Below are 24,361 nucleotides of genomic sequence, written 5' to 3'. Positions count from 1 at the left end.
TATATGGTGGCTCGTTTTTTGCGGGACAAGATGACGTTTTCAGAGGTACCATGGTTATTTATATCCGTCTTTTTGATCGCGTGTTATTCCACTCTTTGTTCAGCGTTATGATAATAAAGCGTTGTTTTTTGGCTCGTTTTTTTTTTTTTTTCTTACGGTGTTCACTGAAGGGGTTAACTAGTGGGCCAGTTTTATAGGTCGGGTCGTTACGGACGCGGCGATACTAAATATGTGTACTTTTATTGTTTTTTTTGTTTTTTTTTTATGTAAAGAAATGTATTTATGGGAATAATATTTTTTTTTTTCTGCTTTATTTAGGAATTTTTTTTTTATTTTTTTTTTTACAAGTGTGGAAATTTTTTTTTTTACTTTTTCACTTTGTCCCAGGGGGGGACATCACAGATCACCGATCTGACAGTGTGCACAGCACTCTATCAGATCGGTGATCTGACATACAGCCGGGCAGGATTAGAGCTGCAGCTGCAGCCTGATCCTGACCCGGAAGTGCTCCCTGCAGGACCCGGATGCAGCCCGGCGGCCATTTTGGATCCGGGGACTGCAGGGAGAAGACGCTCGGTACACGGTGAGCACATCACCGTGTACCGATCGTCTCAGGGAAGCCCGCAGGGAGCCCCCTCCCTGCGCGATGCTTCCCTGCACCGCCGGCACACCGCGATCATCTTTGATCGCGGTGTGCCGGGGGTTAATGTGCCGGGAGCGGTCCGTGACCGCTCCTGGCACATAGTGCCGGATGTCAGCTGCGATAGGCAGCTGACACCCGGCCGCGATCGGCCGCGCTCCCCCCGTGAGCGCGGCCGATCGCATATGACGTACTATCCCGTCCATGGGAATTAAGTCCCAGGTCACCTGGACGGGATAGTACGTCATATGGGATTAAGGGGTTAAAAATAGTCTGGGAGAAATGGTGGATGAGGATGAGGAAAAAGCCGATATGCTAAATGACTTTTTTTCATCAGTATTTACACAAGAAAATCCCATGGCAGACAAAATGATCAGTGATAAAAATTCCCATTAAATGTCACCTGCTTAACCCAGCAGGAAGTGCGGCGGCGTCTAAAAATCACTAAAATTGACAAATCTCCGGGCCCGGATGGGATACACCCCCGAGTACTGCAGGAATTAAGTGCAGTCATTGATAGACCATTATTTTTAATCTTTAAAGACTCCATAATAACAGGGTCTGTGCCACAGAACTGGCGTATAGCAAATGTGGTGCCAATAATCAAAAAGGGAACAAAAACTGAACTCGGAAATTATAGGCCAGTAAGCTTAACCTCTACTGTGGGTAAAATCCTGGAGGGCATTCTAAGGGATGCTATACTGGAGTATCTGAAGAGGAATAACCTCATGACCCAGTATCAGCACGGGTTTACTAGGGACCGTTCATGTCAGACTAATCTGATCAGTTTCTATGAAGAGGTAAGTTCCGGACTGGACCAACGGAACCCAGTGGACGTAGTGTATATAGATTTTTCAAAAGCCTTTGATACGGTGCCACACAAAAGGTTGATGCATAAAATGGGGATAGGGGAAAATATGTGTAAGTGGGTTAGGAGCTGGCTCAGGGATAGGAAATAAAGGGTGGTTATTAATGGAGCACACTCGGACTGGGTAGCGGTTAGCAGTGGGGTACCACAGGGGTCAGTATTGGGCCCTCTTCTTTTTAACATATTTATTAATGACCATGTAGGGGGCATACAGAGCAGAATTTCAATATTTGCAGATGACACTAAACTCTGCAGGGTTATCAATACAGAGGAGGACAATTTTATATTACAGGATGATTTATGTAAACTAAAAGCTTGGGCTGATAAATGGCAAATGAGCTTTAATGGGGATAAATGTAAGGTCATGCACTTGGGTAGAAGTAATAAGATGTATAACAATGTGCTTAATTCTAAAACTCTGGGCAAAACCGTCAATGAAAAAGACCTGGGTGTATGGGTGGATGACAAACTCATATTCAGTGGCCAGTGTCAGGCAGCTGCTACAAAGGCAAATAAAATAATGGGATGCATTAAAAGAGGCATTGATGCTCATGAGGAGAATATAATTTTACTTTTATACAAGTCACTAGTTCGACCACACTTAGAATACTGTGCACAGTTCTGGTCTCCGGTGTATAAGAACGACATAGCTGAACTGGAGCGGGTGCAGAGAAGAGCGACCAAGGTTATTAGAGGACTGGGGGGTCTGCAATACCAAGATAGGTTATTACACTTGGGGCTATTTAGTTTGGAAAAACGAAGACTAAGGGGTGATCTTATTTTAATGTATAAATATATGAGGGGACAGTACAAAGACCTTTCTGATGATCTTTTTAATCATAGACCTGAAACAGGGACAAGGGGGCATCCTCTACGTTTGGAGGAAAGAAGGTTTAAGCATAATAACAGACACGGATTCTTTACTGTAAGAGCAGTGAGACTATGGAACTCTTTGCCGTATGATGTTGTAATGAGTGATTCATTACTTAAATTTAAAAGGAGACTGGATGCCTTTCTGGAAAAGTATAATGTTACAGGGTATATATACTAGATTCCTTGATAGGGCGTTGATCCAGGGAACTAGTCTGATTGCCGTATGTGGAGTCGGGAAGGAGTTTTTTTCCCCAGTGTGGAGCTTACTCTTTGCCACATGAGTTTTTTTTTTTGCCTTCCTCTGGATCAACATGTTAGGGCATGTTAGGTTAGGCTATGGGTTCAACTAGATGGACTTAGTCTTCCTTCAACCTTAATAACTATGTGACTATGTACAGTAAGCTACACACTGTATTAATTGTTTGTCACTGACATGTATATATCTACTTATTCTATGTATTTACTGTATGTACAGTGATCCATCTCTTCTATCCTGTCGGCTCCTGCTGTGTTTTTACAGTACATGGCACATGAATTGCCGGCTTTTAATCTGTTTTGATGAATATTTCCTTTGAAAATGATGTGTAAATGACATAGAGCAATTCCTCTATGTAAAAGCTCATGTTAGAATCGCATTGCAATCGGATGTAAATCGGATGCTAGGTGTGAAAAATCTGATTGTACTCCCATGACACCTGCATTACACTGGTGCGACTCACAGCAGGGAGACTCGGACCAATTTTTTTCATATGTTTAGTGTGACTTCGGCCTAAAACTCCAGGAGTTTCTGTGATGGAATATGTACTGAGACTCTGGGAGAGAAAGCAGAAACTGAGCGACTTGGCTCATGAGAATGTGACCCAGGCCCAAATGAACGAGAAGGTTTGGGTGTAGGTTCCTATGTTTCAAAACAAATTACAGGCTGCAGGGGAGGGACCGTATACTTTATCTAAGTGTTTACATGATGGTAAGTGTGTTGTGACACTGGATGGACTTACAAAAAGTCAAAAACGTAGTCACGTTGATAGGCTGGAAACTCATCATGATGGGGAGACCTGTGTTTTACCCGTCTACAGCATTCCTGAGGAGATGGGGGACATGCGGAAGAGATTTAACATAGCAGGTCTGACTGTTAAGCAAGAGAAGTGTCAGCCATGTTGGCGGTACGATACCTCAGACACCATGTAGAGGGTGGGGTGCTCAAACCTGAACAAGGGAAAGCAGAAGCCATCACGGACTGGCCTATCCCACAAACCCAGTGGCAGGTAATGTCTTCCCTTGGTACGGCCAATTATTATAGGACGTTTGTTCCGAACTACCGTGCTCTGGCTAAGCCGTTAGCTGACCTGACCAGGAAGAAGCTTTCCCAAATTATTTCTTGGACTTCTCAATGTGAGGAATCCTTTGGTGCCCTAGTCAGAATTGGTTAGTTCACCTATTCTTCATGCCCCAGATTTCACTCGCAGGTTAATGCCAGCACTTATGGGCTAGGTGCGGTCCTCAGCCAGGAGAACCAACAAGGTGAAGAGCACCCAATTCTCTATCTAAGCAGGAAATTCCTGCCCAGTGTGGTTGCTTATGCCACCATTGAAAAGGAACGTTTGGCAATTGCGTGGCTCTACATAAACTGCAACCATACCTCTATGGGCGCAACGCAAGTGATCACAGGTCATAACCCACTGAGTTGGCTCAACATAGTGGGGGAAAATGGAAAATTGCTCAGATGGAGCCTAATTTTTGCAGCAATATTAGTTTTCAATTCAACATAAGAAAGGAATCGATCATGGCAATGCAGAGAGTTTCTCGCCAAGGTGGGTCGGGACTGGATATGTGCTATGGAGCTCAAAGACTCTTGCTGGAGGTCGGTGTCATTCCTGGATTCTGAGCTTAGATGCGGGTTAGCGAATGCTCTGTAATAGAAGGAATATTTCCCATTGTCTGTATATGAAGACACACATATTTGGAAGGTCACAACGTGGCTCATCGTCCATTCACAGACATCGTTTAAATGGACCATTCCAGGTCATCCAGGAAATACGAGCCTATAGTCTGGACTATAAAAAGCTGGGTTACACATGTGAGGGCAGCCTAAGGGCTGATGCGATCCATAAATCATTTCTCCGCCCCTCAGAAAAGCAGACGATAACTGTAGATGGAAACGTTAAAGGTATTTCTGTTATTTCTCCCTTTTTATTTTATCACTGTTTTGCATATTTGTGTGTACTTTTATTTTTACCTTTTCTATATATTTATTGTAAGTCCTGTATATTCTTAATTTAGACATTTAGGTACTTCTAAGGTGGCTTCCCTCAAAGAAGCCCGCAGCTTTTCAGGCACATGCCAGCTGATTTGATTTGACCAGCTGACATGTGCCCCTAACAGCAGCGGGTGGAATTGCAATCCACACACGGCTGTTAACATGTTAAATGTCAATCTCTGACAGCGGCATTTAACATGATCGTGCAGGAAGCGCAATTGTGTTAAATGCAGGATACCCCTTTGGTTGTCATTGCTGGATAGCTATGAGCACCACCCTGCAGTCGGCACTCATAGCAAGTGAGCATTTCGGCTACTTGGAGCAGGGCCAAAGCCCCGCTCTGTGTAGCACAGGCAATTGGATGACTGCAGATTCTAGTCTTTCATGGATACTATTAAAGCAGGTAAAAAGTGTAAAAAAAATAAATAAAAAAAAAGCATCTATTTGGTATCGCCGCGTTCATAAAGATCTGATCTATCAATATATAAAAAAACAATTAATCCGATCGGAAAACAGCATAATGAGAAAAAAAATCTAACTCCAGAATTGTTTTTTTGGTTGCCACAACATTGCAATAACGGGCGATCAGGAGATCTACACCAAAATGGTGTCAGTAAAAACATCTGCTCAGCGCAAAAAAAAAAAAACGCCCAAAACCCTCTCCCAACCAAAGATCATGAAAAATGGAACTCGTAGTGACCAGTGGAATCATAATGGCAAGTCAGTTTTATCATTTAGTGAACATGGTAGAAAAGCAAAACAAAAAACAATCGTGGAATTGCACTTTTTTTTTTTTTGCAATTTCACAGCACGTTGAATTTTTTTTTTTTTCCTGTTTCCCTGTACTCGACATGGCAAAACCAATGGTGTTGCTCAAAAGTACAACTCTTCCCGCAAAAAGATTGCCCTTAGATGACCATATTGAAGGAAAAATAAAAAAGTTATGGCTCTAGGAAGAAGGGGGGCAAAAAACGTAAACTCAAAAATGGAAAAACCCAAGGTCGCGAAGAGGTTAAAGCTTAAAATCTTTAAAGTTTTACCTTGTATGTTCTAAAAGAACCAATAGCTCTTCAGTGAGTGTGACCTTTTGATTGTCTGACAGTAACATATTTTAGGGACTCATCACCCCATGTGTTTGTGGCAGTGAGTTAAGAAACCAGGGTGTGCCGAATGTGTCGGGGTGTGATTTTTTTTTTTTTTTTTGCTCACTTTATAGCTTAAAACAGAGGTTAAGAGCTGAATTGAGTGAGGGGAGATACATTTAACCTTTGCAGACTCCACGTCATGTGCTGAGAAGTTTGTATGTGACAACAAGTCACAATGCACATTGTGTCACATTTCATGTCGCCATGATCGTTTTTTCAAGGGGGAAGGTGGGCAATATGTCATCTCCTCGCACAACCACACTTGAAACTTCTAGTCTAGGTTGGGAAAGTGGGTACATGGGCACTTTGCTTGTCTCCTGACTGGGTTGATCCATAGATATGTTAATGATATGCAAATGATGGAGAAAATAGAAATAAAATGTTTAAACATCTCAATGTATGGAGTATGAGCGCCACGTGCAGAAATCCCCGCACTTACAGCCTTAACTGCTATCAATAAGGCTATTAATGATTTTTTGAGAAATGTACTACTGCAGCTCTCTTTGCAATTGCTGACCTATGATTTCTCAGCTTTGCTTGATGGGAAACAAGTCTAGAGATGCTGCAGGCCATAGTGGTACATTTTGGATATGCTAGTGTAGGGGTCAGGGGCCAAGGTAGTAGTCATGGCCGACAGTAATCCCTGTATCAGCCACTGGCCCCGTCCCTTTAAAGTACCCGGGTGCTGCTCCTCTATGCCATCAGGTTATTCCCGCCATGGTACAGTTACCTCTGCAGATGATTCCAAGAATAAAGAATCACAGTCAGGTTTTGCTTCAATGTGTCAACTTGTCATCCAGGGCACACACTGCTACAGCATCGGGCATCGGTGTCTCTGACCCTTGCCTGTCGCTAAGCCTGCATTCGGGATGGTCCGTACTATACGGTCCCACAGTGTCCTCAATGTCCAGTATTTCTGCCTTTCGTGGGGGCATTCTCTGCCGTTTCGCCCCGGTCCTGAGCATTGCGGTCCACGCAAAAATCTGCCACATCTTGGTGTACTTTCTCCCTCTTTGCTCTGCAGTCCCATTATTTCTGCACCTCTCATTTTCACTCTCAGGAGGAGATCTATGAATGAACCCTGAGGAACCTAGACTGTGGAGGAGAGGAAGATTAAGCTAAAGAAAGCAAAAATACAGTGAAGGAGTGGTCAAAAATGTAGGAGGAGAACCAAGAAAGAACAGTGATCTTGAGACTGATCGAGTGGAGCCTAGTGAGGAGTTGGTGATCCAGGAGAATCAACAGGGAATGATGAGCAATAGATTTATTAGATCATTGGAAACTTCAGTTTCTGTAGATCTGAAACTGGATAGTAATAATGAGCCGATAAGAGAGTTATCATAAAGACAGCTGATTAGACGAGAGTACGCCAAGCGTTCCAGGAGTTTAGAAATGAAGAGGAGCTTACAGACTGGTCTGTAGTTGGCAGAACATTTCTGGTAAACAGATGGGTTATTTTTTTTGTAAATGAGTTTTGCTGCAATATAATAATGAATTATTTTATGTATACCTGTGGAAATCGTTAAGTGCCGTTTTCCGGCTAGATACAACTAGGAGATTGTGTAAAGATCCTATATGCAAAGGATATAGCAAAGATGCAGCTTATAATTTGCAAAAATTACTAATTACTTAGGTTTATCCTAATGGTGGAACAAGAGTCCATTACACATATTAAGCCGATTGGGACTGCAGGCATCAAGATTGTACATCCAATACGCGTCACGATCACGAAGCCGCTTTCTGGTGTCTCCACGTCTCAACGTAGAAAAAATTGTTCTCCATGGCAAACACTTGAAGTGTGGATGTATCCCGATGATGGTGTTGACTTTATCGAAAATCTTTCTTCTAATACATTTTAGAAAATTTTAAGAAGCTGGATCTTTTGTATATCCTTTCTACATTTGGTCCTATGAATCAACATGCCTACAACTTGGGTGAACTGGTCTTTTTCCATTATTTTTTTTCAAAGATCTTCTACTCTTGTGTGCACGAGACCCTAGTGCTGAAATAGTTTCCCAATAATCATTAAAATGTTTAACTGTTTAAGTTGTGATTTTTATTTTTTTCTTAGCAGGCGGAATGGTATTGCAACATCGGACACCATTACTGCCGAGGCAAAAATCCTTCATCCCTCCACAGATTCCAAACCCTTTCATCCATGAAATCAACTTGACTCTAATCGACAAGATACGCGTAAGAACATATTTTCAGAATTCTTCTTATTGTGAAACTTGCTGTTTCATGATATCTACTCCTTCAATCTATTTTTTTTTTTTATAAAATTATTTTTGATCAGTACTAGACGCATTTGATATTACACAGGGAGGAGACAATCGCCGGTCTTGATGGATCGCAGCCAATGTTCTTTTCTCTGTAGGCTTCATCTTAGCATCTGTGAACATAGAGCTGATGTGAGTTGCCAAAAAACTCACCTTTTGTGTCATCTGTCCAACGGACATTCTCCCAGAAGTTTTGTGCATAATTAAGAAGCCTAAATCGTTAAAGTAACTGTCCTTTGAACTCTATTTAGTTTTTTCTATCTAAAATGCTGTGCACTGGGTAATGGCCGCAATTATTACCATTGCTCCTGCCTCTTCTGGCACAGGAATTATGAAAGTTAAAGAATGTTTCCAGGAATAACTCTTTATTGAAAATTACTCAACCCTAAGCCACTTTGTAATTACAACCCCTTCATTTTTTTTTTACAACTGCTGAAATTGTGATTATTGTGACATGACCCTGCTTGACCCACAACCCAACACCCTGCATGAGGTGTTTCTTCACCTGGGTGTGTATCTCTCCTGCAAACTCTGGCCATGACATGGTTACTAATTCATCCCTCTCCATGAGGCCTAATGTCCCTCAGTCACATCTGTTGTATCACAAAAAAAAATGGTATAAGTCACCCAAATAAGCTTTCTTATTGTTTTAAAAGGTTGTTTTCAACATGGATCATCATGAGCACACAGCTCCCCTGCCTCTTGATTTTCTCTTTCCTGGGGGCGATGTGCTCCTGATGATTGACAGTTTGGACCACTGGCATTGTTTTGTCACTGGTCTGGACTGAGAATCATCAGGAGCACATCACCCCCCAGGAAAGGAAAAATCTGGAGGCAGGGGAGCTGTGTGCTCCTGATGATCCATGTTGAAAGCAACCTTTGAACAATAAGAAAGCTTATTTGGGTGACTTATGCAACTTTACTGTTTTGTGATACAACAGATTTGTGACTGACGGACGTAAGGCCCCCCAGGAAAAGGAAAATCTGGAGGCAGGGGAGCAGTGTGCTCCTGATGATCTATGTTGATCCCAGCTTTAGCTGTGCAGCATCAGAGAACCCCAGGGTCACTGAAGCTGGCCGGATTTACTGACGTTCAAGGGCTATACGAAAGGGTGCTCTCTGCCCAGTAGTTCAACCACTGCTGGCCGTTAACTAAGTAACAAACAATGAATGAGGGTGTTTATAAATCCCTTTATGATGATGAGGAAACCCTTTTAATGGTTGCTTGGATTTGAAGAAACTGTGTCGCCATTAACAATGAGTGGATCATTTACAATTTATTTTGAATGATACAGAGGCTGTGATTTTTATGAAATGGGTTCATAGCGGCTACACCATAGCCACACGCATCATGATATTTTTTTTAACCCTGTTACAAAAGGCAGAATGGAGTGTAGGTTAATAAAAGATGATTATCAGGTAACTCCTACACTAAAGCTGGAGGGGAATGATTACTAATTAGGGGGATCTACCAAAATATTAAGCAGTCAGTGACTAAGGGTATGGTTACGCAGATTTTTTTTTTTTTTATTTAATATGGTTTTTTTTTTTTCTGGCTGAAAAATCCGCTTCTAAAAATTGATGTTAAAAGCAAATGATTTTTGATTTACCGTAATCTTTTTCTTATCTTGCAGATGGTAATATGTGGCCTGCTCATTTTACCATTCCGAATTGTTCTCTTCTTGACTGTTCTGGTAATGGCCTGGTTAACTGCATTGATAGTCACTTGTTGCGCTCCAAAAGACAGCGCGGAGCCAGTAACAGGATGGAGAAGGTAATGTTGGACAAACTTAGACAATGTTCATCACCTTTTACATCTTCTAAATATTGAAAAGTGCAATGTTTATCATGACTACAACTGGGCGCTACATTTGGTCTTGTCAATGGGGTGTGTTACTCAACCAGTGCTGACAGTTTTCTTTAGGGACACACCCTTTCGAGAATGGTAAAACCCCCTTTCAACATAAAGTAAAGATATCCACCATTCACAATAGTCGATGTCACAGCTGACTTTTGCACACACTCATTAGATGCTTCATAATCGGTCTGTTGCTGCTAATGTACATGTGCATTTCCTCAAAGACCAGAAAGTGTGAGTCTAGAATAGCCCCAGTGGGCAGTGTAAATATTGCAAGATTTCTCATGATTTTTCTTTTAATTAAAGATCGTGAAAAATAACACACAAAATGACCCCAAATTTTAAAACATACATGCAGCATAAAAATCTGATTTAAACAGTTAAGTCATATTATGTGTTGCCAATATCATGACATAATTGAATATTTTTTTTGTAAAATCTCTTTCAGAAATGTCGCAAAACATTTTCTCAGCTGCCTCGGACGCCTGCTTTTCTTTTCTATGGGATTTCATGTTCGGGTCATTGGAAAACCTGCGAGTTCTTCGGAAGCCCCGATTTTTGTTGTTGCCCCACATTCTTCCTTCTTTGATGGTATTGCAGTTATCGCATCGGGCATGCCTTCCACAGTATCCAGAGCAGAAAATATTTCCGTGCCGATGTTCGGCAGTAAGAGGCTCTTGGCTTTATTCTCTTATATATATGTTTGCATGCTACTGTAAGTGTACCTATACCACAATGGGTGGAAGTCCAAGCGCTGAAACCCCTCTAATCTCTGAAATAAGAGCTGAGCAGGGCGGTGTACCGGCTCATAGAAGGTATATAGTGAAAATTTATTTTGTTTATGGTTCGTATGGAAGGTTTTCTTATTTTATTTTATTTTTTTTAAATTTTGCTTGGCTGTTGTTTATTTTACTATTTCTACATTGTAGGTATTCTCCATGCTCTTCAGCCTGTACTAGTATCACGAGTTGACCCTGATTCTCGGCGAAACACTATAAACGAGATAACCAAGAGAGCATCTTCAGGAGGCAAATGGCCCCAGGTTTGACATTTTACTCTTGGTTTTCAGTTAGACCGTTAGCACATCAATATCATGCCTTATGCCAGTGTTCCCCCAACTCCGGTCCTCAAGAGCCACCAACAGGTCATGTTTTCAGGATTTCCTTAGTTTTGCACAGGTGATAATTGCATCATCTGCACAGGCAATAATTCCATCACCTGGGCAATTCTAAGGAAATCCTGAAAACATGACCTGTTGGTGGCTCTCGAGGACCGGAGTTGGGGAACACTGCCTTATGCAATGATACTGCAGAGGTCACTAATGTATGATAAAACGGTGTTATACACCCCGTAGGTTACATGCGTTTTGAATCAATTGTGAGAAACGCATAATACAAATCTTTGTCTCAATTTTTTACTCTTTTTTTTCAATTGAAGTGTCTTTTGCTCAAAGTGGTATTCCCATGAGATGACCTATGTAACATCTGTGCGAGTTCCTATCCCATTTGTTTCAGCTTTAGCTTTTGTGTGGTGCCGCGCCTTTGTTGCGGTCCTCGTTAGACTGCCGTAGTCCTGTTTTATTCCTTTTGGTGCCTCTAGATTAGGGAGCTATGGGGTTAATTGTTTGGTTTTGATCACTGCTGTTTGAGAACCCTGGGTGGGCCTTTGTGCTATTTAAACCCCACACCCCTGAGCCTTGAGCCTCTGACTTCCACTGCCAGTCAATAGTTCTTCTTACCTGGTCTGTAGCCCTAGTCTTTTCTCCTGTTGTGTCTCCTCATTTATTCAACTTTCTGAACTCGATTTGTATTTTGACCACCAGCTTGCATTCTGATTAGTGTTGAGCGATACCGTCCGATACTTGAAAGTATCGGTATCGGATAGTATCGGCCGACACCCGAAAAATATCGGATATCGCCGATACCGATATCCGATACCAATACAAGTCAATGGGACATCAAGTATCGGAAGGTATTCTCATGTTTCCCAGGGTCTGAAGGAGAGAAAACTCTCCTTCAGGCCCTGGGATCCATAGGGATGTGTAAAATAAAGAATTAAAATAAAAAATATTGATATGCTCACCTCTCCGGCGGCCCCTGGACTTCACGCTGCTAACCGGGAGGCTTCTTTGTTTAAAAAGCACGCCTTTCGGACCTGTGAATGACGTCCCGGCTTCTGATTGGTCGCGTGCCGCCCATGTGACCGGCACGCGACCAATCAGAGGCCGCGACGTCATTCGCAGGTCCTCAATTCCTAGAATTAGCAGTTTTGTGAATGAGAATGACGTCGCGGCTTCTGATTGGCCGCGTGCCGCCCATGTATAAGATCAGATCCCTGTACAGGGGTTAAAAGTTTAAGCCCAGGGTTACTCTGGAATCTGATAAACCCTACATAGAAAAAATTGCACGAACGGGATCAAAATCAAACAAAATAATTTTATTGAACAAACCACATATAAAATTAATTCCTGACAATCTATGGGATACTCTAATGAATGACAATTACACTGGGGCCACAGGTCGGAGGCTGCAAACATGCATATAATAGTACTGATGTCCCTAATAAGTAATAACACGTGTGCATAGTGAGTTCATATAAAATAGAACTAAATACACTAAGCTGGTAAAGAGCATCCAGCAACAACACAGAGAAAAACATTAGGGAAATTAAAACCACTTGTGCAGTATATTTACCTCAAACCTGCGGCGCGTTTCGGCGTGCGAGCTTTCTTCCGGGGGAGTGTCATGATGCCAATGGCAGGGGATCACAAAAGGACAAGCACAAAAAACAAAACAAGCTCTAGGGTGATGGAAACTGAGCTGACCGCGATCCTGAACCTAACACACAACTAGCTGTAGCCGGGGAACGTGCCTACGATGATTCCTAGACGTCTCGCGCCAGCCGAAGGACTAACTTCCCCTATTAGAAGAAACACAGACCTCTCTTGCCTCCAGAGAAACACCCCACAGAAATAGCAGCCCCCCACATGTAATGACGGTGAAATGAGAGGAAAGCACATACGTAGTTATGAAAACAGATTCAGCAAAATGAGGCCCGCTAAAGCTAGATAGAAGAGGATACAAAAGTGAACTGCGCGGTCAGCGAAAAACCCTACAAAAAACCATCCTGAAATTACTTGAACTCATGTGCCAACTCATGGAACATGAGGAGTAATATCAGCCCACTAGAGCAACCAGCAAAAAGGAATCACATATCTGCAAGCTGGACTAAGACAAAAATCAAGCAAAACGTGGAACAGGAAAATCAAAAACTTAGCTTGTCCTGAAGATTACAGAAGCGGGAAGCAGAGGTAACAAGACACACTGATTACATTGATAGCCGGCGAGGAAATGACAAAGTCAGGTTAAATAGGAAACTCCCATATCTTGATAGAACAGGTGGACACCAGAGACCGCAGAAAACACAAGTCACCCAGTACCATCTGTAACCACCAGAGGGAGCCCAAAAACAGAATCCACAACAGGGGAGTCTGTCAGACAGAGTGGCTTGTACCAAGGCTGCATTTTTGAGCAGAGACGTCTGACCGACTGAGCAACATATAGTGGCACCTGTAGTTGGGAATTGCATCCATCATACGTCGTGTATGGCGTACCCTGTTGATATGCCCAAAATATAACCATGTAACCCAAGACATATTTTAATGCTTCAATATGGAGAAGAATTCACCATTTTTTTTTTTTCAGTGTTATTCGTGGTAATTATGCTTTGACTTGCAATAACAATGTACACTCACGGTTTTATGTTCCTAAAATTTCTTTTACTTAATAGGTCTTACTGTTTCCCGAAGGAACTTGTACAAATCGTTCTTGTTTGATTTCTTTTAAACCAGGTAGGATACTGATACTTTTTTTTTATTACTTGTTATTTTTTCTTTATTAGTACGGCTAAAGGGAGTTTCCCCCCAATGCACATTTTATAATCTGCCCATTGGATTGGTTATAAATGTTGGAATCTGCACTGATCTCAAGAACGGGAATTCCCAGCTACTTCATCATTCATGATGCCGTGCCTCTGAATGGAGACACTTGATGATGTTCCAACTAAAGTCTATGGGACTGACCGAGACAGTTGACTACAGCCCCTGGCCGATTTGCTCAGCTCAGTAGACCTATATTAGGGCAACACTGTTCAGTTGAAAATCCCCCTCATTATGATTGTGCAGGTAGGAAAAACAGGTGTTGAGGACCCCCGTTCTAGTGGTCCATTGAAGCCTCAACATTGAGGTTCTCAGAATTCTGACAGTCATCACCTATTCTGTGGATAGGTATTAAATGTCCATTGTGGAAAACCCGACTAGACTTTTACAATACGCATCATAGCCTTATTCTCGTATTACGTATTTATATACCTTTTTATTATTTTTATTTCAAGTTACTGTTATAGAAATTATAGACGAAAATCTTTATCAGGTTAATAATACAAGATATTGCAAAAGACAAGCTCTGGGTTATAATTTTGTGCCATACATTTGTGTTTTCAGGTGCGTTTCTTCCCAAGGTGGCTGTTCAGCCCATTATTCTTCGATATCCCAATACTCTGGTAAGAAGTGAAGGATTTTGTCTGAAAAGTCATATTGATATTATAAATCCAGTGAATTTTCCAAAATTATTTATCGGCAGTAAGTTCTAAGAGCCCAGAAAAGCCGTTTTAATAATTCTGAAGATTTGAACAAAGTTTCACATTGAGTCTCTCCCATTTGGCTGGAAAGGTATTGCGTATCGTTGGGCAAATTGATCCGTGACGAATTTAATTAGTTAAAAAATTACTGCAAAATGTCAGATTTCTCGTAAATCAAGCCTGCCCTATTTTGCTGGATATTTTATAGGGCCATAAAGCCTTATAAGAAAAAAAAATAATTGACCACTTGACCTTGGTCTGACCCTCATCTGCCTTGCTGCCACAACTCCCTACCGATATATTAACTTCACGTCTTTGCTTCATTCTTCTTGTTTTTGAACTTCCACTCTTCTTGTCTTTGTTCTTCTTCCTGGATCTTCCGGTAAATAATTCCTCATGACGTAGTCACTTTGAGTGCGAAGCAAGATATGACGTAACACTCGAAGTCCTTCCCTCAGTCTTGTCATCTTTGGTCTTCTGCTCGTCTTGACTTCATTTTTCTACCAGGATCTTCTGTAGCTGACAAGACCTCCTTATGTGGTCATGAGAACTAGTCGGCACCAGAAGATCCTTTTAAGAAGAACGAAGACCAGAAGAGTGGAAGACCAAAAGAGAGAAGACCAATAACCCCGAAGTGAGAGGAGGATTTGGCTGGGACCTGCAGTGGCAGGACTAGTGAGGGATCGTTCTAGGGCAAGTGGGTAACTAATCATTCATTATTTTTTAACTCCTTTCCAGCCCTCTGTTTATTATGTTTTGAAGCTTGCAGGGATCACTTCAGATTCGGAGCAAATTTATTCAGACTGAAGAACATTTGATGTACCCTCCCCTATAATGGCACCTAGGATCATGATCTATAACAGTGTTCCCCAAGTCTGGTCCTCAAGAGCCACCAACAGGTCATGTTTTCAGTATTTCCTTAGTATTGCACAGGCAATAATTCCATCACCTGTGCAATACTAAGGAAATCCTGAAAACATGACCCGTTGGTGGCTCTTGAGGACCGGACTTGGGGAACACTGATCTATAACATTGAAAATGTATTATGAATTCTACTATGATGAAAATTCCTATCTTGTTCCAATAGGACACGGTCACCTGGACTTGGCAGGGATACACTGTGTAAGTTTCGAGTTGTAGAAGGTAACAGCACATAATCGGGTTTTCTACATAAATTTAGGCATACAATACACTATGATCGTATAATGGACTAGTTAAAATATATTTATATCCTTCCGCCATTGGAAATACATCTTTCAAGGCAAAACGTTGTTGGTTTTTTTTCAAACACATAATTGCATTCTCAATTAAGTGCCCTATGCAGCTGCCTGTTCTGGCAAACCCTCGCCCCACATCTGTATTTTGCTGCATACTATCGCAGTAAAGAAAACTTACATCGTTTTTTACAGAGTAACTAAACTTTTTTTTATTTTTCAATGTTGCGCTCACCATGGTAAGTTGCAAAAGTTTGTGATTAACTTCTTTCCTGATCGAAAAATATGATCAAAAGAGGCCTCCAACCCCCGAGCTTCCTCCAGGCTTTTCTTATTGTGCAACATCTGTACTCCTTGTCTATGTAGTTAAAGTATGAATTCTGTCTGCAGAAAGGATGGCACCTCATGGGCGTGTTGATCCCAAGGTAATAATGCTTCCTGCATTCAGGCATGGCGCTATGAATCAGAGGCTGGCACAGCGGCATGAATCTAAGCCAGTTAAGGTTGCATTCACCACCCGCGTCCAAATTTTTTCTTTTTGCGCCAGTGCGGAAAAATGCATGAATTTTGTTGTGATTTTACAAAATTACTGTAAAAAAATGTTTACAAAATTTTTTTTGTATCCAATTTTGATTTTATACGTCAGGGGTTATTAAAATTTACAATACCAAATACAATTTCCTGTGTTTAAAAAAAAAATAAATAAAAAAATTGCAAAAGACATGCAGCCGCGGGGACTCGAACATATTTTTCGAGCATGCCGAAAACACTCGGTTAGCCCCCGAGCATGAGCAGATAACACCTTATCCCGTCACGCTCGTTCATCACTAGAGACTACACATCGTGCACCTGAGTCCTACTTCCATAGACATGGAATACTGAAGTAGCACAAGAATGAGAAATTCCTGGTCAAAGATCGGGGGTTGGAGGCTACTTTTGATCATATTTTTGGACAAGGAAAGAAGTCAAATTGCCTAACGATGGCAGTAGCAATCTTTCATAACTTGTTGGGCACATTAATGGAAAAAATGACAGTTTTTAGTAACTTTTTAATTTTATTCTGGTAGGGCTATGACGTCTATTCAAAGGGTATGATCAATGAGCATTTTTGGGTCCTGGTCTTGGTATTGGTGGGGTCTATGCAGTTAGACCCCCAGTCATTATTCATTTATCACTTATCCGTTGGACTAGTGATAAGTTATTAGTTGGATAACCCCTTTAAACAAATATTTTCTGGATGGCGGATTATAGCAGACACTTACACATCACGTGTTAGTACAGTACTGCTGTTTCGTTTTTTTTTAACCTATATTACAACATGTCTAGATTTACATTCGACATTATAAATGGAAAAAATAAATTTATAAATGTATTAAATTTTATTGGGGAAAAAAAAAATAATCATGCTTTACGGAAGATGGTATATAATTGTACAATATTAGCAGTCGGGATCTGATCTCAGATTTTTCACTCAATCCTCGGTTCTGGCTGCCATCCAGCTTTATTTCATTGCCGGTTTTGCCGTTTTTTTTTTTTATAAATAACATTTTCAGAGCTCTCACACTTGTTAGAACTTGTTATGAAATGTTAATACATATTAACCCTATAGATCAGGGGTCGGCAATTTTTTTTGTGTGTATGCGTGTGGAGTGCGTGCCCCCCCAAAAACCAAAGATAAAGTCTTCAGAATGACATGCAATATAAAAGTTATATAACACAAACTGTTATGATTCTCCTGCTTGATTGACAGCTCCTTTGCCTGGAGTCTTGCAGCATAGAGGCTGTCAGTCATGCAGGAGAAGGCCGTTCCAGGCTAGGGAATAGAGCTGGAGTGACGGAGGCTTCAGATCTACCTTAGCTCTACCATAGTTATTCTGTGTTTCCAACGTGTTTCTCCAGCTAAGGTTCATCAGGGGAACTCGCCACATATTCATACATCCAAAAGGAAAACCTCCATCTGCACTGTGCAAACAACCACTCTGGCACAAAGTTTGTGGGGTAAAGAAAGTTACACGAGGGGTACCCACAAAAAACTAGAATTATTTAAGTTTTTTAAATTCGAGATAACCTCTTGAAAAACTTAATCCCCTTCATAATACCATCCATTAGATGATCTGCACTTGTCCCAATGGTTTTCCATTGGTTGAAACCTTTTTTATATTCTTCTGAACTAATGCTGTTAAGTGTCTCCAGCTATTTTTTTTCTTCGCCTCTTCTACATCCTGAAAACGCTTTCCCTTTTTAGGTTTTTCTTCATTCTTGGGAATAAGAATAAGTCGCAGGGGGCTAGGTCGGGCAAGTAAGGGGGGTGAGAAACCGTTGTTATGCGGTTTTTCGTCAAAAAACTGGTTAATTTTCAATTCTGCGTGCAAGCAATTAGCTTCATAAGTCCCATGCTTAGTGAATCGACGTCCACCTGTGTGCAATCTAAGTGTCACATGGTCTGTCATTATATATAGAGCGCCCCCAGACACAGGGCCACGGGGTACTTGGTCCGGGGTTGTGACGGTGGCTAGACCCGGTCCGTGACCCTGCTAAGGGGCGTCCAATGACAGGTGATGGTGCGTGGTGCAAGGTGCAAGGAATAACGAGGACACAGGGTTGCAGTCTCTTTACCTTTTTACTGAAGACTTCGGGATCCGCAATCCAGAGCACTGCTAACAGGGCTGGCTGAGTCCGGCCGGTCCGAAGGCACATCCAGAGTTCCCTTTTCAGGTGGGGATCAGTGTCTACCTTCTAGCGCCTGTGTGTTGTAGTCCTTCCCTGCTGAGCACCACGGGATAGTCCTCGCAAATGTCGTATCTGTTCTTTCTCTCTCTGTCCCCCAGATAATATGGATAGGAAGAACCCGTATGACAGGTAGGCCTGGAGTTATTCTGGGACCCTAGAGATGCCCCTCTCCCACGATTGCCTCCTATGTCCGTGTAGGTGATTTAAGTCAGACAGCCAACCTGTAATCAAATGTCCTGCCGCTGTTTGAAGTAATGCGTGGAGTCTGTTACTTCCTCGGTGCTCCGGCCACCGGCTACGCGCCTCAGAAGGATGTTGCCGCAGTCTTAGGGACACGACTCCTTCTGGTTCTATCTCCTTCGTACTTTGATCCTGCTTCTCACTTCTCCACAATATACTTCGCTTCGTGTCCTTCCTTGAGATGCCGCCGCAAGGTAGTGCAGGCGCGGCTCCGTAACAATCTGTCCTTTCTGCTAGGTAACTGCCAGATTCCCACTTCTGACAGGTCCTCCCTGGAGCTCTCCCAGGCTGCGTTCTGCCTAACTTACTGTCCAACCCCCAGTTTTACCAGAGTGTGAGAGTGGCCTAATACATAGAGCCTTTTGCTCCCCCTGGTGGCCGGAGTGTAAAGTGTAATGTGACTGTGATACCTGGTCAGGTGAACTCCTTTAGTGCAATCAGACATAACATCACTCCCCTTAGTGGCAGAGCGACATTACTGCAACGACAAGGACTATGAGGCGCTGCATATACACTTTACTTCTTCTGAAAAGCAACAGCGGCTGCAACACATTTAAGCAAGACCATGAAGACCAAGGAGATCTCAAAACAAGTCATGGACAAAGTTGTTGAGAAGCACAAAGCAGGGTTTGGTTATACTGTATAAAAGAAAAAATGACTGTATATCCCAATCTCTGATTACCTGGAGAACCATTAAATCCATTATCAGCAAACGGAAAGAACATGGTACCACAACAAACCTGCCAAGAGAGGGCCGCCTACCAATACTCAGTCCGGCAAAGGAGGGCATTAATCTAAGAGGCAACATCGAGACCACTGGTGACCCTGAAGGTGCTGCAGAGTTCCCACGCAGAGACTGGAGTATCTGTCCATACGACCATAATAAGCCATACATTCCATAGAGGTGGTCTTTATGGAAAATTCGGTAGAAAAAAGCCTTTACTTACACGCACAAATTGTAAGACTCATTTTGAGTTTGCCAAAATACATGTGTGAGACTCCATAAATGTATGGAGAAAGGTGCTGTGGTCACATGTGTGAGGCAGTGACTGGTGTCACAGGTAGGGGTCGCAGTGTGTTCTCCCCAGGTTGTGCATGGAGACGGATGAAGTCCATAGATGTGCATGGCCGTCACGGATTACCGGTCCGGGTTTTCCATGTTTGTTTGTTTGTTAAAAACCCTGCAGTAAGGGGTATGGGTGTGTCAGGTGCAACATTAGTGTCAGTCTGGTGTGTGCTGTTGTTCAGAGCAGAGGCCTGCAGAGCGTTGGCTGTGTGTGAAGCAGCATAGGCCAGCAGAGGCAGCAGCTATGGCAGCTGAATAGTCTGGCACCCGCAGCGTATACAGCATTGCAAGTCGTCCATGGTAACTGGTCTCGGATGTGGACAGTCCTGTGCCCGGAGGTGGATGTCCTGTGCCCGAAAGAGGACTGGCTTGTGTAACGATTGCAAACAGGTAGATATGTTGCCCGGCTGCTATCCGGAGGATATCCTGGGCTGTGTACGGACACCCACGGGAACTAGTCAGAGGAGGACTGGCGTGTGTAGTGTCTGCAACTTGTGAAGCTATGTTTGTAGACTGTAATATGGCGTGTTTAGGGACTGCAATCTAAAAACCATATGATGTGTAGTGCTATGAAACGGGCACTGGGACGAGATGCGACTGTTTGTATTGAACTTTGATGACGTGTACTATAACATTCTATGCACCTTTATGTGTGAAGTAACACATTAAAGAGACTTTTGTGTTTGGACTTTGTGGATCACTGCCTCTTCACTGCGTACGGTGCTACCGCATCATTATACATGAGACCTAAATTGAACTTTTTGGCCACCAAAGTAACTGCTATATTTGGCACCAACCAGCACAGCTCAGCACCCAAAGAACACCATCCCCACAGTGAAACATGGTGATGGTAGCATCATGCTGTGGGGATTTCTCTTACCCCGTGACGGCACCACGGAGAGAGAGGGATCCGCCCTCAGGGACAGGAAACCCACAGGTTAAAAAGGCGGGACCTCTCCTCCACCTCAGTTCGGTTTCCTGTCCCTGACGGGGAACCCACAGCTCACCGTTCGTCGCGGGATTCCAGGGACCATCGGACCGAATTCAGGCAGCGGGGGGCCCTGCCGCGGTTCCGGGTGGATATCCTCCCTGAGGACACATTCCGGGGTCGGCGGGCCCTGTTGGTATGTGTGGAGAAGAAGCAGTGAAGAGGAGCAAGTCTGCTTCTCTTTCCTACAAATCAGCCGGTAATAGGTAGCGGCGGTTACCTGGGAAACCGCCGGTCTGACGGAGCTCAAAGAAGGGGGTGACGCCGGTCACCAACAGGAGGCTCTGGTATGGGCAGCGGCGGCTGCGGGGATCCTTCCGTCCCTTCTGTGAAGCCGGCGGCTAATGGAGCGCGCGCGAGGCTGGCGCGACTTACTGCGCAGGTGCGGGGGTCACTTCCGGGGCGACGCAGGGGACCTCTGGGTAATCCGGAAGTCGCCTTGCGCCGCACTGTTAGTATATAGAAACAGGAACACATGGGCTACTTGCACAGTGAACAAGTCTGTATGATCATGTTCACACACCACCAAGAAACCGGTTTCTTGGTGGTGTGTGAACATGATCATACAGACTTGTTCACTGTGCAAGTAGCCCATGTGTTCCTGTTTCCATAATTGTTCTCTTGTGTCTACAAGACTGGGGAGTTCCACCACTCCTCTTGGGCTATCTGCACAAAAGCTGTTCTACCCTGTATGCACACATGGATTTTTCCTCTCTGAACCCTGTTCACACAGGTTATATACAGATGATCAGGTTTTTAAATACATCAGATAGGGATTGCATACATTAGTTAGGACTGCTCTGATAAGGGTATACCGTGAAGATTGGTAGAGCAGCTTAGTATACATTTTTTGCAAAAAACGTATCAACCAAATACCCTGTTTTTTACATCTTTTACTAGCACTTGCGGATTACTGCAACATTTTTTCAAACTGAGTGTTTTTGGTTTTACTATTCTCTTTTGTGTCTTCACTGTTAGTATATAGCCAGAAGAGAAGGGGCATACCGCTGCTCAGAAGACACCACCATGAGTGGAATAGAGCAGTCGGTGGAAGAAATTTCACAGGCCCCTGTGACAAAAAACCCGAAGGAGCGCCGTTCTTCGCGAAAACCTACACACCGCAGCAGCTCAGGATCCCAGCGCAGCAGAGGCTCTGGTGGATCCAGGAGGGAGACAGTGGTTCAAGTGGAGGAGGCATCCTCAAGACCTGAACCGGGAAAGAAATGCCAGGGGAAAAGTAAACATAGAGTGTGCCCGCTTTGTTCAGCAGACTTGCCGGAATCATGGGTTAAAAAACTCTGTGCGTCATGTATTAAGAACACCATTAATGAAGAGACTCCGAGTTTCACGTCTGAACTGAAAGACCTAATTAAAACCCAAGTGGCAGACGCACTAAAAAGCATAAAAAACCGTAAGAGAAAACGTAAAGAAAAAACTCCAGATTACAGCTCCAGCGAGGGAGATAGCAAGAGTGAGGATTCAGATAGCTCTACAGCTTCAGAGTCCTCCTCCGCATCTTCAGAAAGCGGCCGCAACTGTTTCCCAATAGATGAAACGGATGCGCTGGTAAAAATGGTTAGGGTGACTATGGGTCTGGCAGATACTCGTTCCAAAAAATCTGTGCAAGATCTTATGTTTAGTGGCCTGGAACAAAAGAAGTACAGGGTGTTCCCATTAAACGAAAAAATACAAGCCCTAATAAAAAAGGAGTGGAAGAGACCGGACAAAAAAGTACTGTTAACACCCAAACGAAAATATCCATTTGATGACCCAGCCTGCGCCTCATGGGGAAAAGCGCCAAAACTAGATGTCGCCATTGCGAAAGCCTCTAAAAAATTCGCCCTGCCTTTTGAGGATATGGGGACCCTCAAGGATCCTATGGATAAGAAGGCCGATGTCTTCTTAAAGGGTTCCTGGGAGGCCGCCAGCGGGGGGCTAAAACCCGGTATAGCTGCTACTTGCACAGCTAGAGCGCTCATGGTCTGGCTGGATCATTTAGAGACTCAATTAAAGAATAAAACTCCGAGAGAGTCTATATTAGATTCCGTGTCAGCAATGAGAGGTGCCGCGGCATACTTAGCAGATGCCTCAATAGACTCGGTTAGGCTGACGGCAAGATCAGCTTCTTTCTCAAATGCGGCTAGGAGAGCACTATGGCTGAAGTGCTGGCCGGGGGACCTGCAAACTAAAGCCAAGTTGTGTTCCATACCGTGTGAAGGTGAATATTTGTTTGGTCCCACCCTAGATGATGTCCTCGAAAAAGCGGTCGATAAAAAGAAAACCTTTCCAGGATTCCTAAATCAGTCCCTAGGCGGCCCTTTCGAGGGAGAAGGTTCACACAAAGGCGCCCCCCAAAAAAACAAAAAGAGGGGTGGGAAGACAGAAAATTTAAAAGAGGAGGTTTCATGTTTAACAAACCATATAATAAAAAACAACCACAATGAGGGTGCGCCCCAGGTAGGAGGGAGACTGACCCACTTTCTTCAAACCTGGGAAAAAATTTCTGGAAGTGCCTGGACTTTAAACATCATAAAGACGGGCCTAAAACTAATTTTCCACACAATACCGCACAATCAGTTTGTAGTTACACCACAAAGAAAGTCGGAGATCGAGCAACTAAGTATCCAGAGAGAAGTTCTCAGCCTTCTGGAAAAGAAAGTCATACAGGAAGTTCCGCAACAAGAAGAGAAGAGGGGGTTTTATTCTCCGCTTTTTCTTCGAACGAAGCCGGACGGAACTTTCAGGGCATATGACGGCCTGGCTTTTGAAAGGGAACTGTTAACAAAAAGGGGTTTTTCTTCTAATCTAATTTCTACCCTGCTGGCCAGTAGAAAACCAATAACCACCAGAGCGTACGGTAAAGTTTGGAAAAAGTTCCTCTCCACTTCAGGGGTTATCCTATCAGATCAAATCCCAATTCAAGAAATTCTAGAATTTCTTCAAAAAGGATTAGAGAAAGGCCTCATCCGGGGAACAAGATCCAGACACAATTAAGGCCCATTCAACCAGGTCGGTGGCAACCTCTTGGGCAGAACGTGGTGGAGCATCAATAGATCAAATATGTAGAGCAGCCACCTGGTCTTCCCCCTCTACATTCTTTAAGCACTATCAGCTTAATCTATCCTCTCCCTCAGACTTAACTTTTGGTAGGAGAGTTCTTGAGGCAGTAGTCCCACCCTAGATACTCATTCTTTCAAATTCTTTCCGTGGTGCCGTCATGGGGTAAGAGAATATCGTAGTTACTCACCGATAACGGTATTTCTCTGATCCCATGACGGCACCTGTATATTCCCTCCCTTCACGTATGGGTGTCCACACTACTAATATTTTAAGTCACGAGGTGTGCATAATAAAAAAAAAAAAAAAGAGCTTATATAAGTTATAAATGTATAGTTATGTTTTTTTGTGTGTATAATAACAAATTAAGTTACAGCAGAAATTCCCTGCAAGGCTCTGTAAACCAAACTGAGGTGGAGGAGAGGTCCCGCCTTTTTAACCTGTGGGTTTCCTGTCCCTGAGGGCGGATCCCTCTCTCTCCATGGTGCCGTCATGGGATCAGAGAAAT

General features: G+C 43.1%; 1 protein-coding gene across 1 annotated transcript in view; it reads left to right on the top strand.

Annotated features, from left to right (window-relative positions):
- Positions 1–24,361, top strand: part of LPCAT2 (lysophosphatidylcholine acyltransferase 2) — a 51,667-nt gene that overhangs the window by 9,068 nt on the left and 18,238 nt on the right. Inside the window, exons 2-8 of the mRNA XM_069738596.1 lie at positions 7,855–7,976; positions 9,697–9,836; positions 10,369–10,586; positions 10,850–10,962; positions 13,710–13,770; positions 14,422–14,480; positions 15,646–15,680. Of these exons, the coding sequence (XP_069594697.1) occupies positions 7,863–7,976; positions 9,697–9,836; positions 10,369–10,586; positions 10,850–10,962; positions 13,710–13,770; positions 14,422–14,480; positions 15,646–15,680 (740 nt within the window). The 5' untranslated portion in view covers positions 7,855–7,862. The remainder of the gene's footprint in view (positions 1–7,854; positions 7,977–9,696; positions 9,837–10,368; positions 10,587–10,849; positions 10,963–13,709; positions 13,771–14,421; positions 14,481–15,645; positions 15,681–24,361) is intronic.

Source organism: Ranitomeya imitator, chromosome 9 (genome assembly GCF_032444005.1).
Source record: "Ranitomeya imitator isolate aRanImi1 chromosome 9, aRanImi1.pri, whole genome shotgun sequence".
NCBI lineage: Eukaryota > Metazoa > Chordata > Amphibia > Anura > Dendrobatidae > Ranitomeya > Ranitomeya imitator.
The sequence above is the reverse complement of the archived record's forward strand: the minus strand, read 5'-3'. Positions and strand labels throughout refer to the sequence as shown.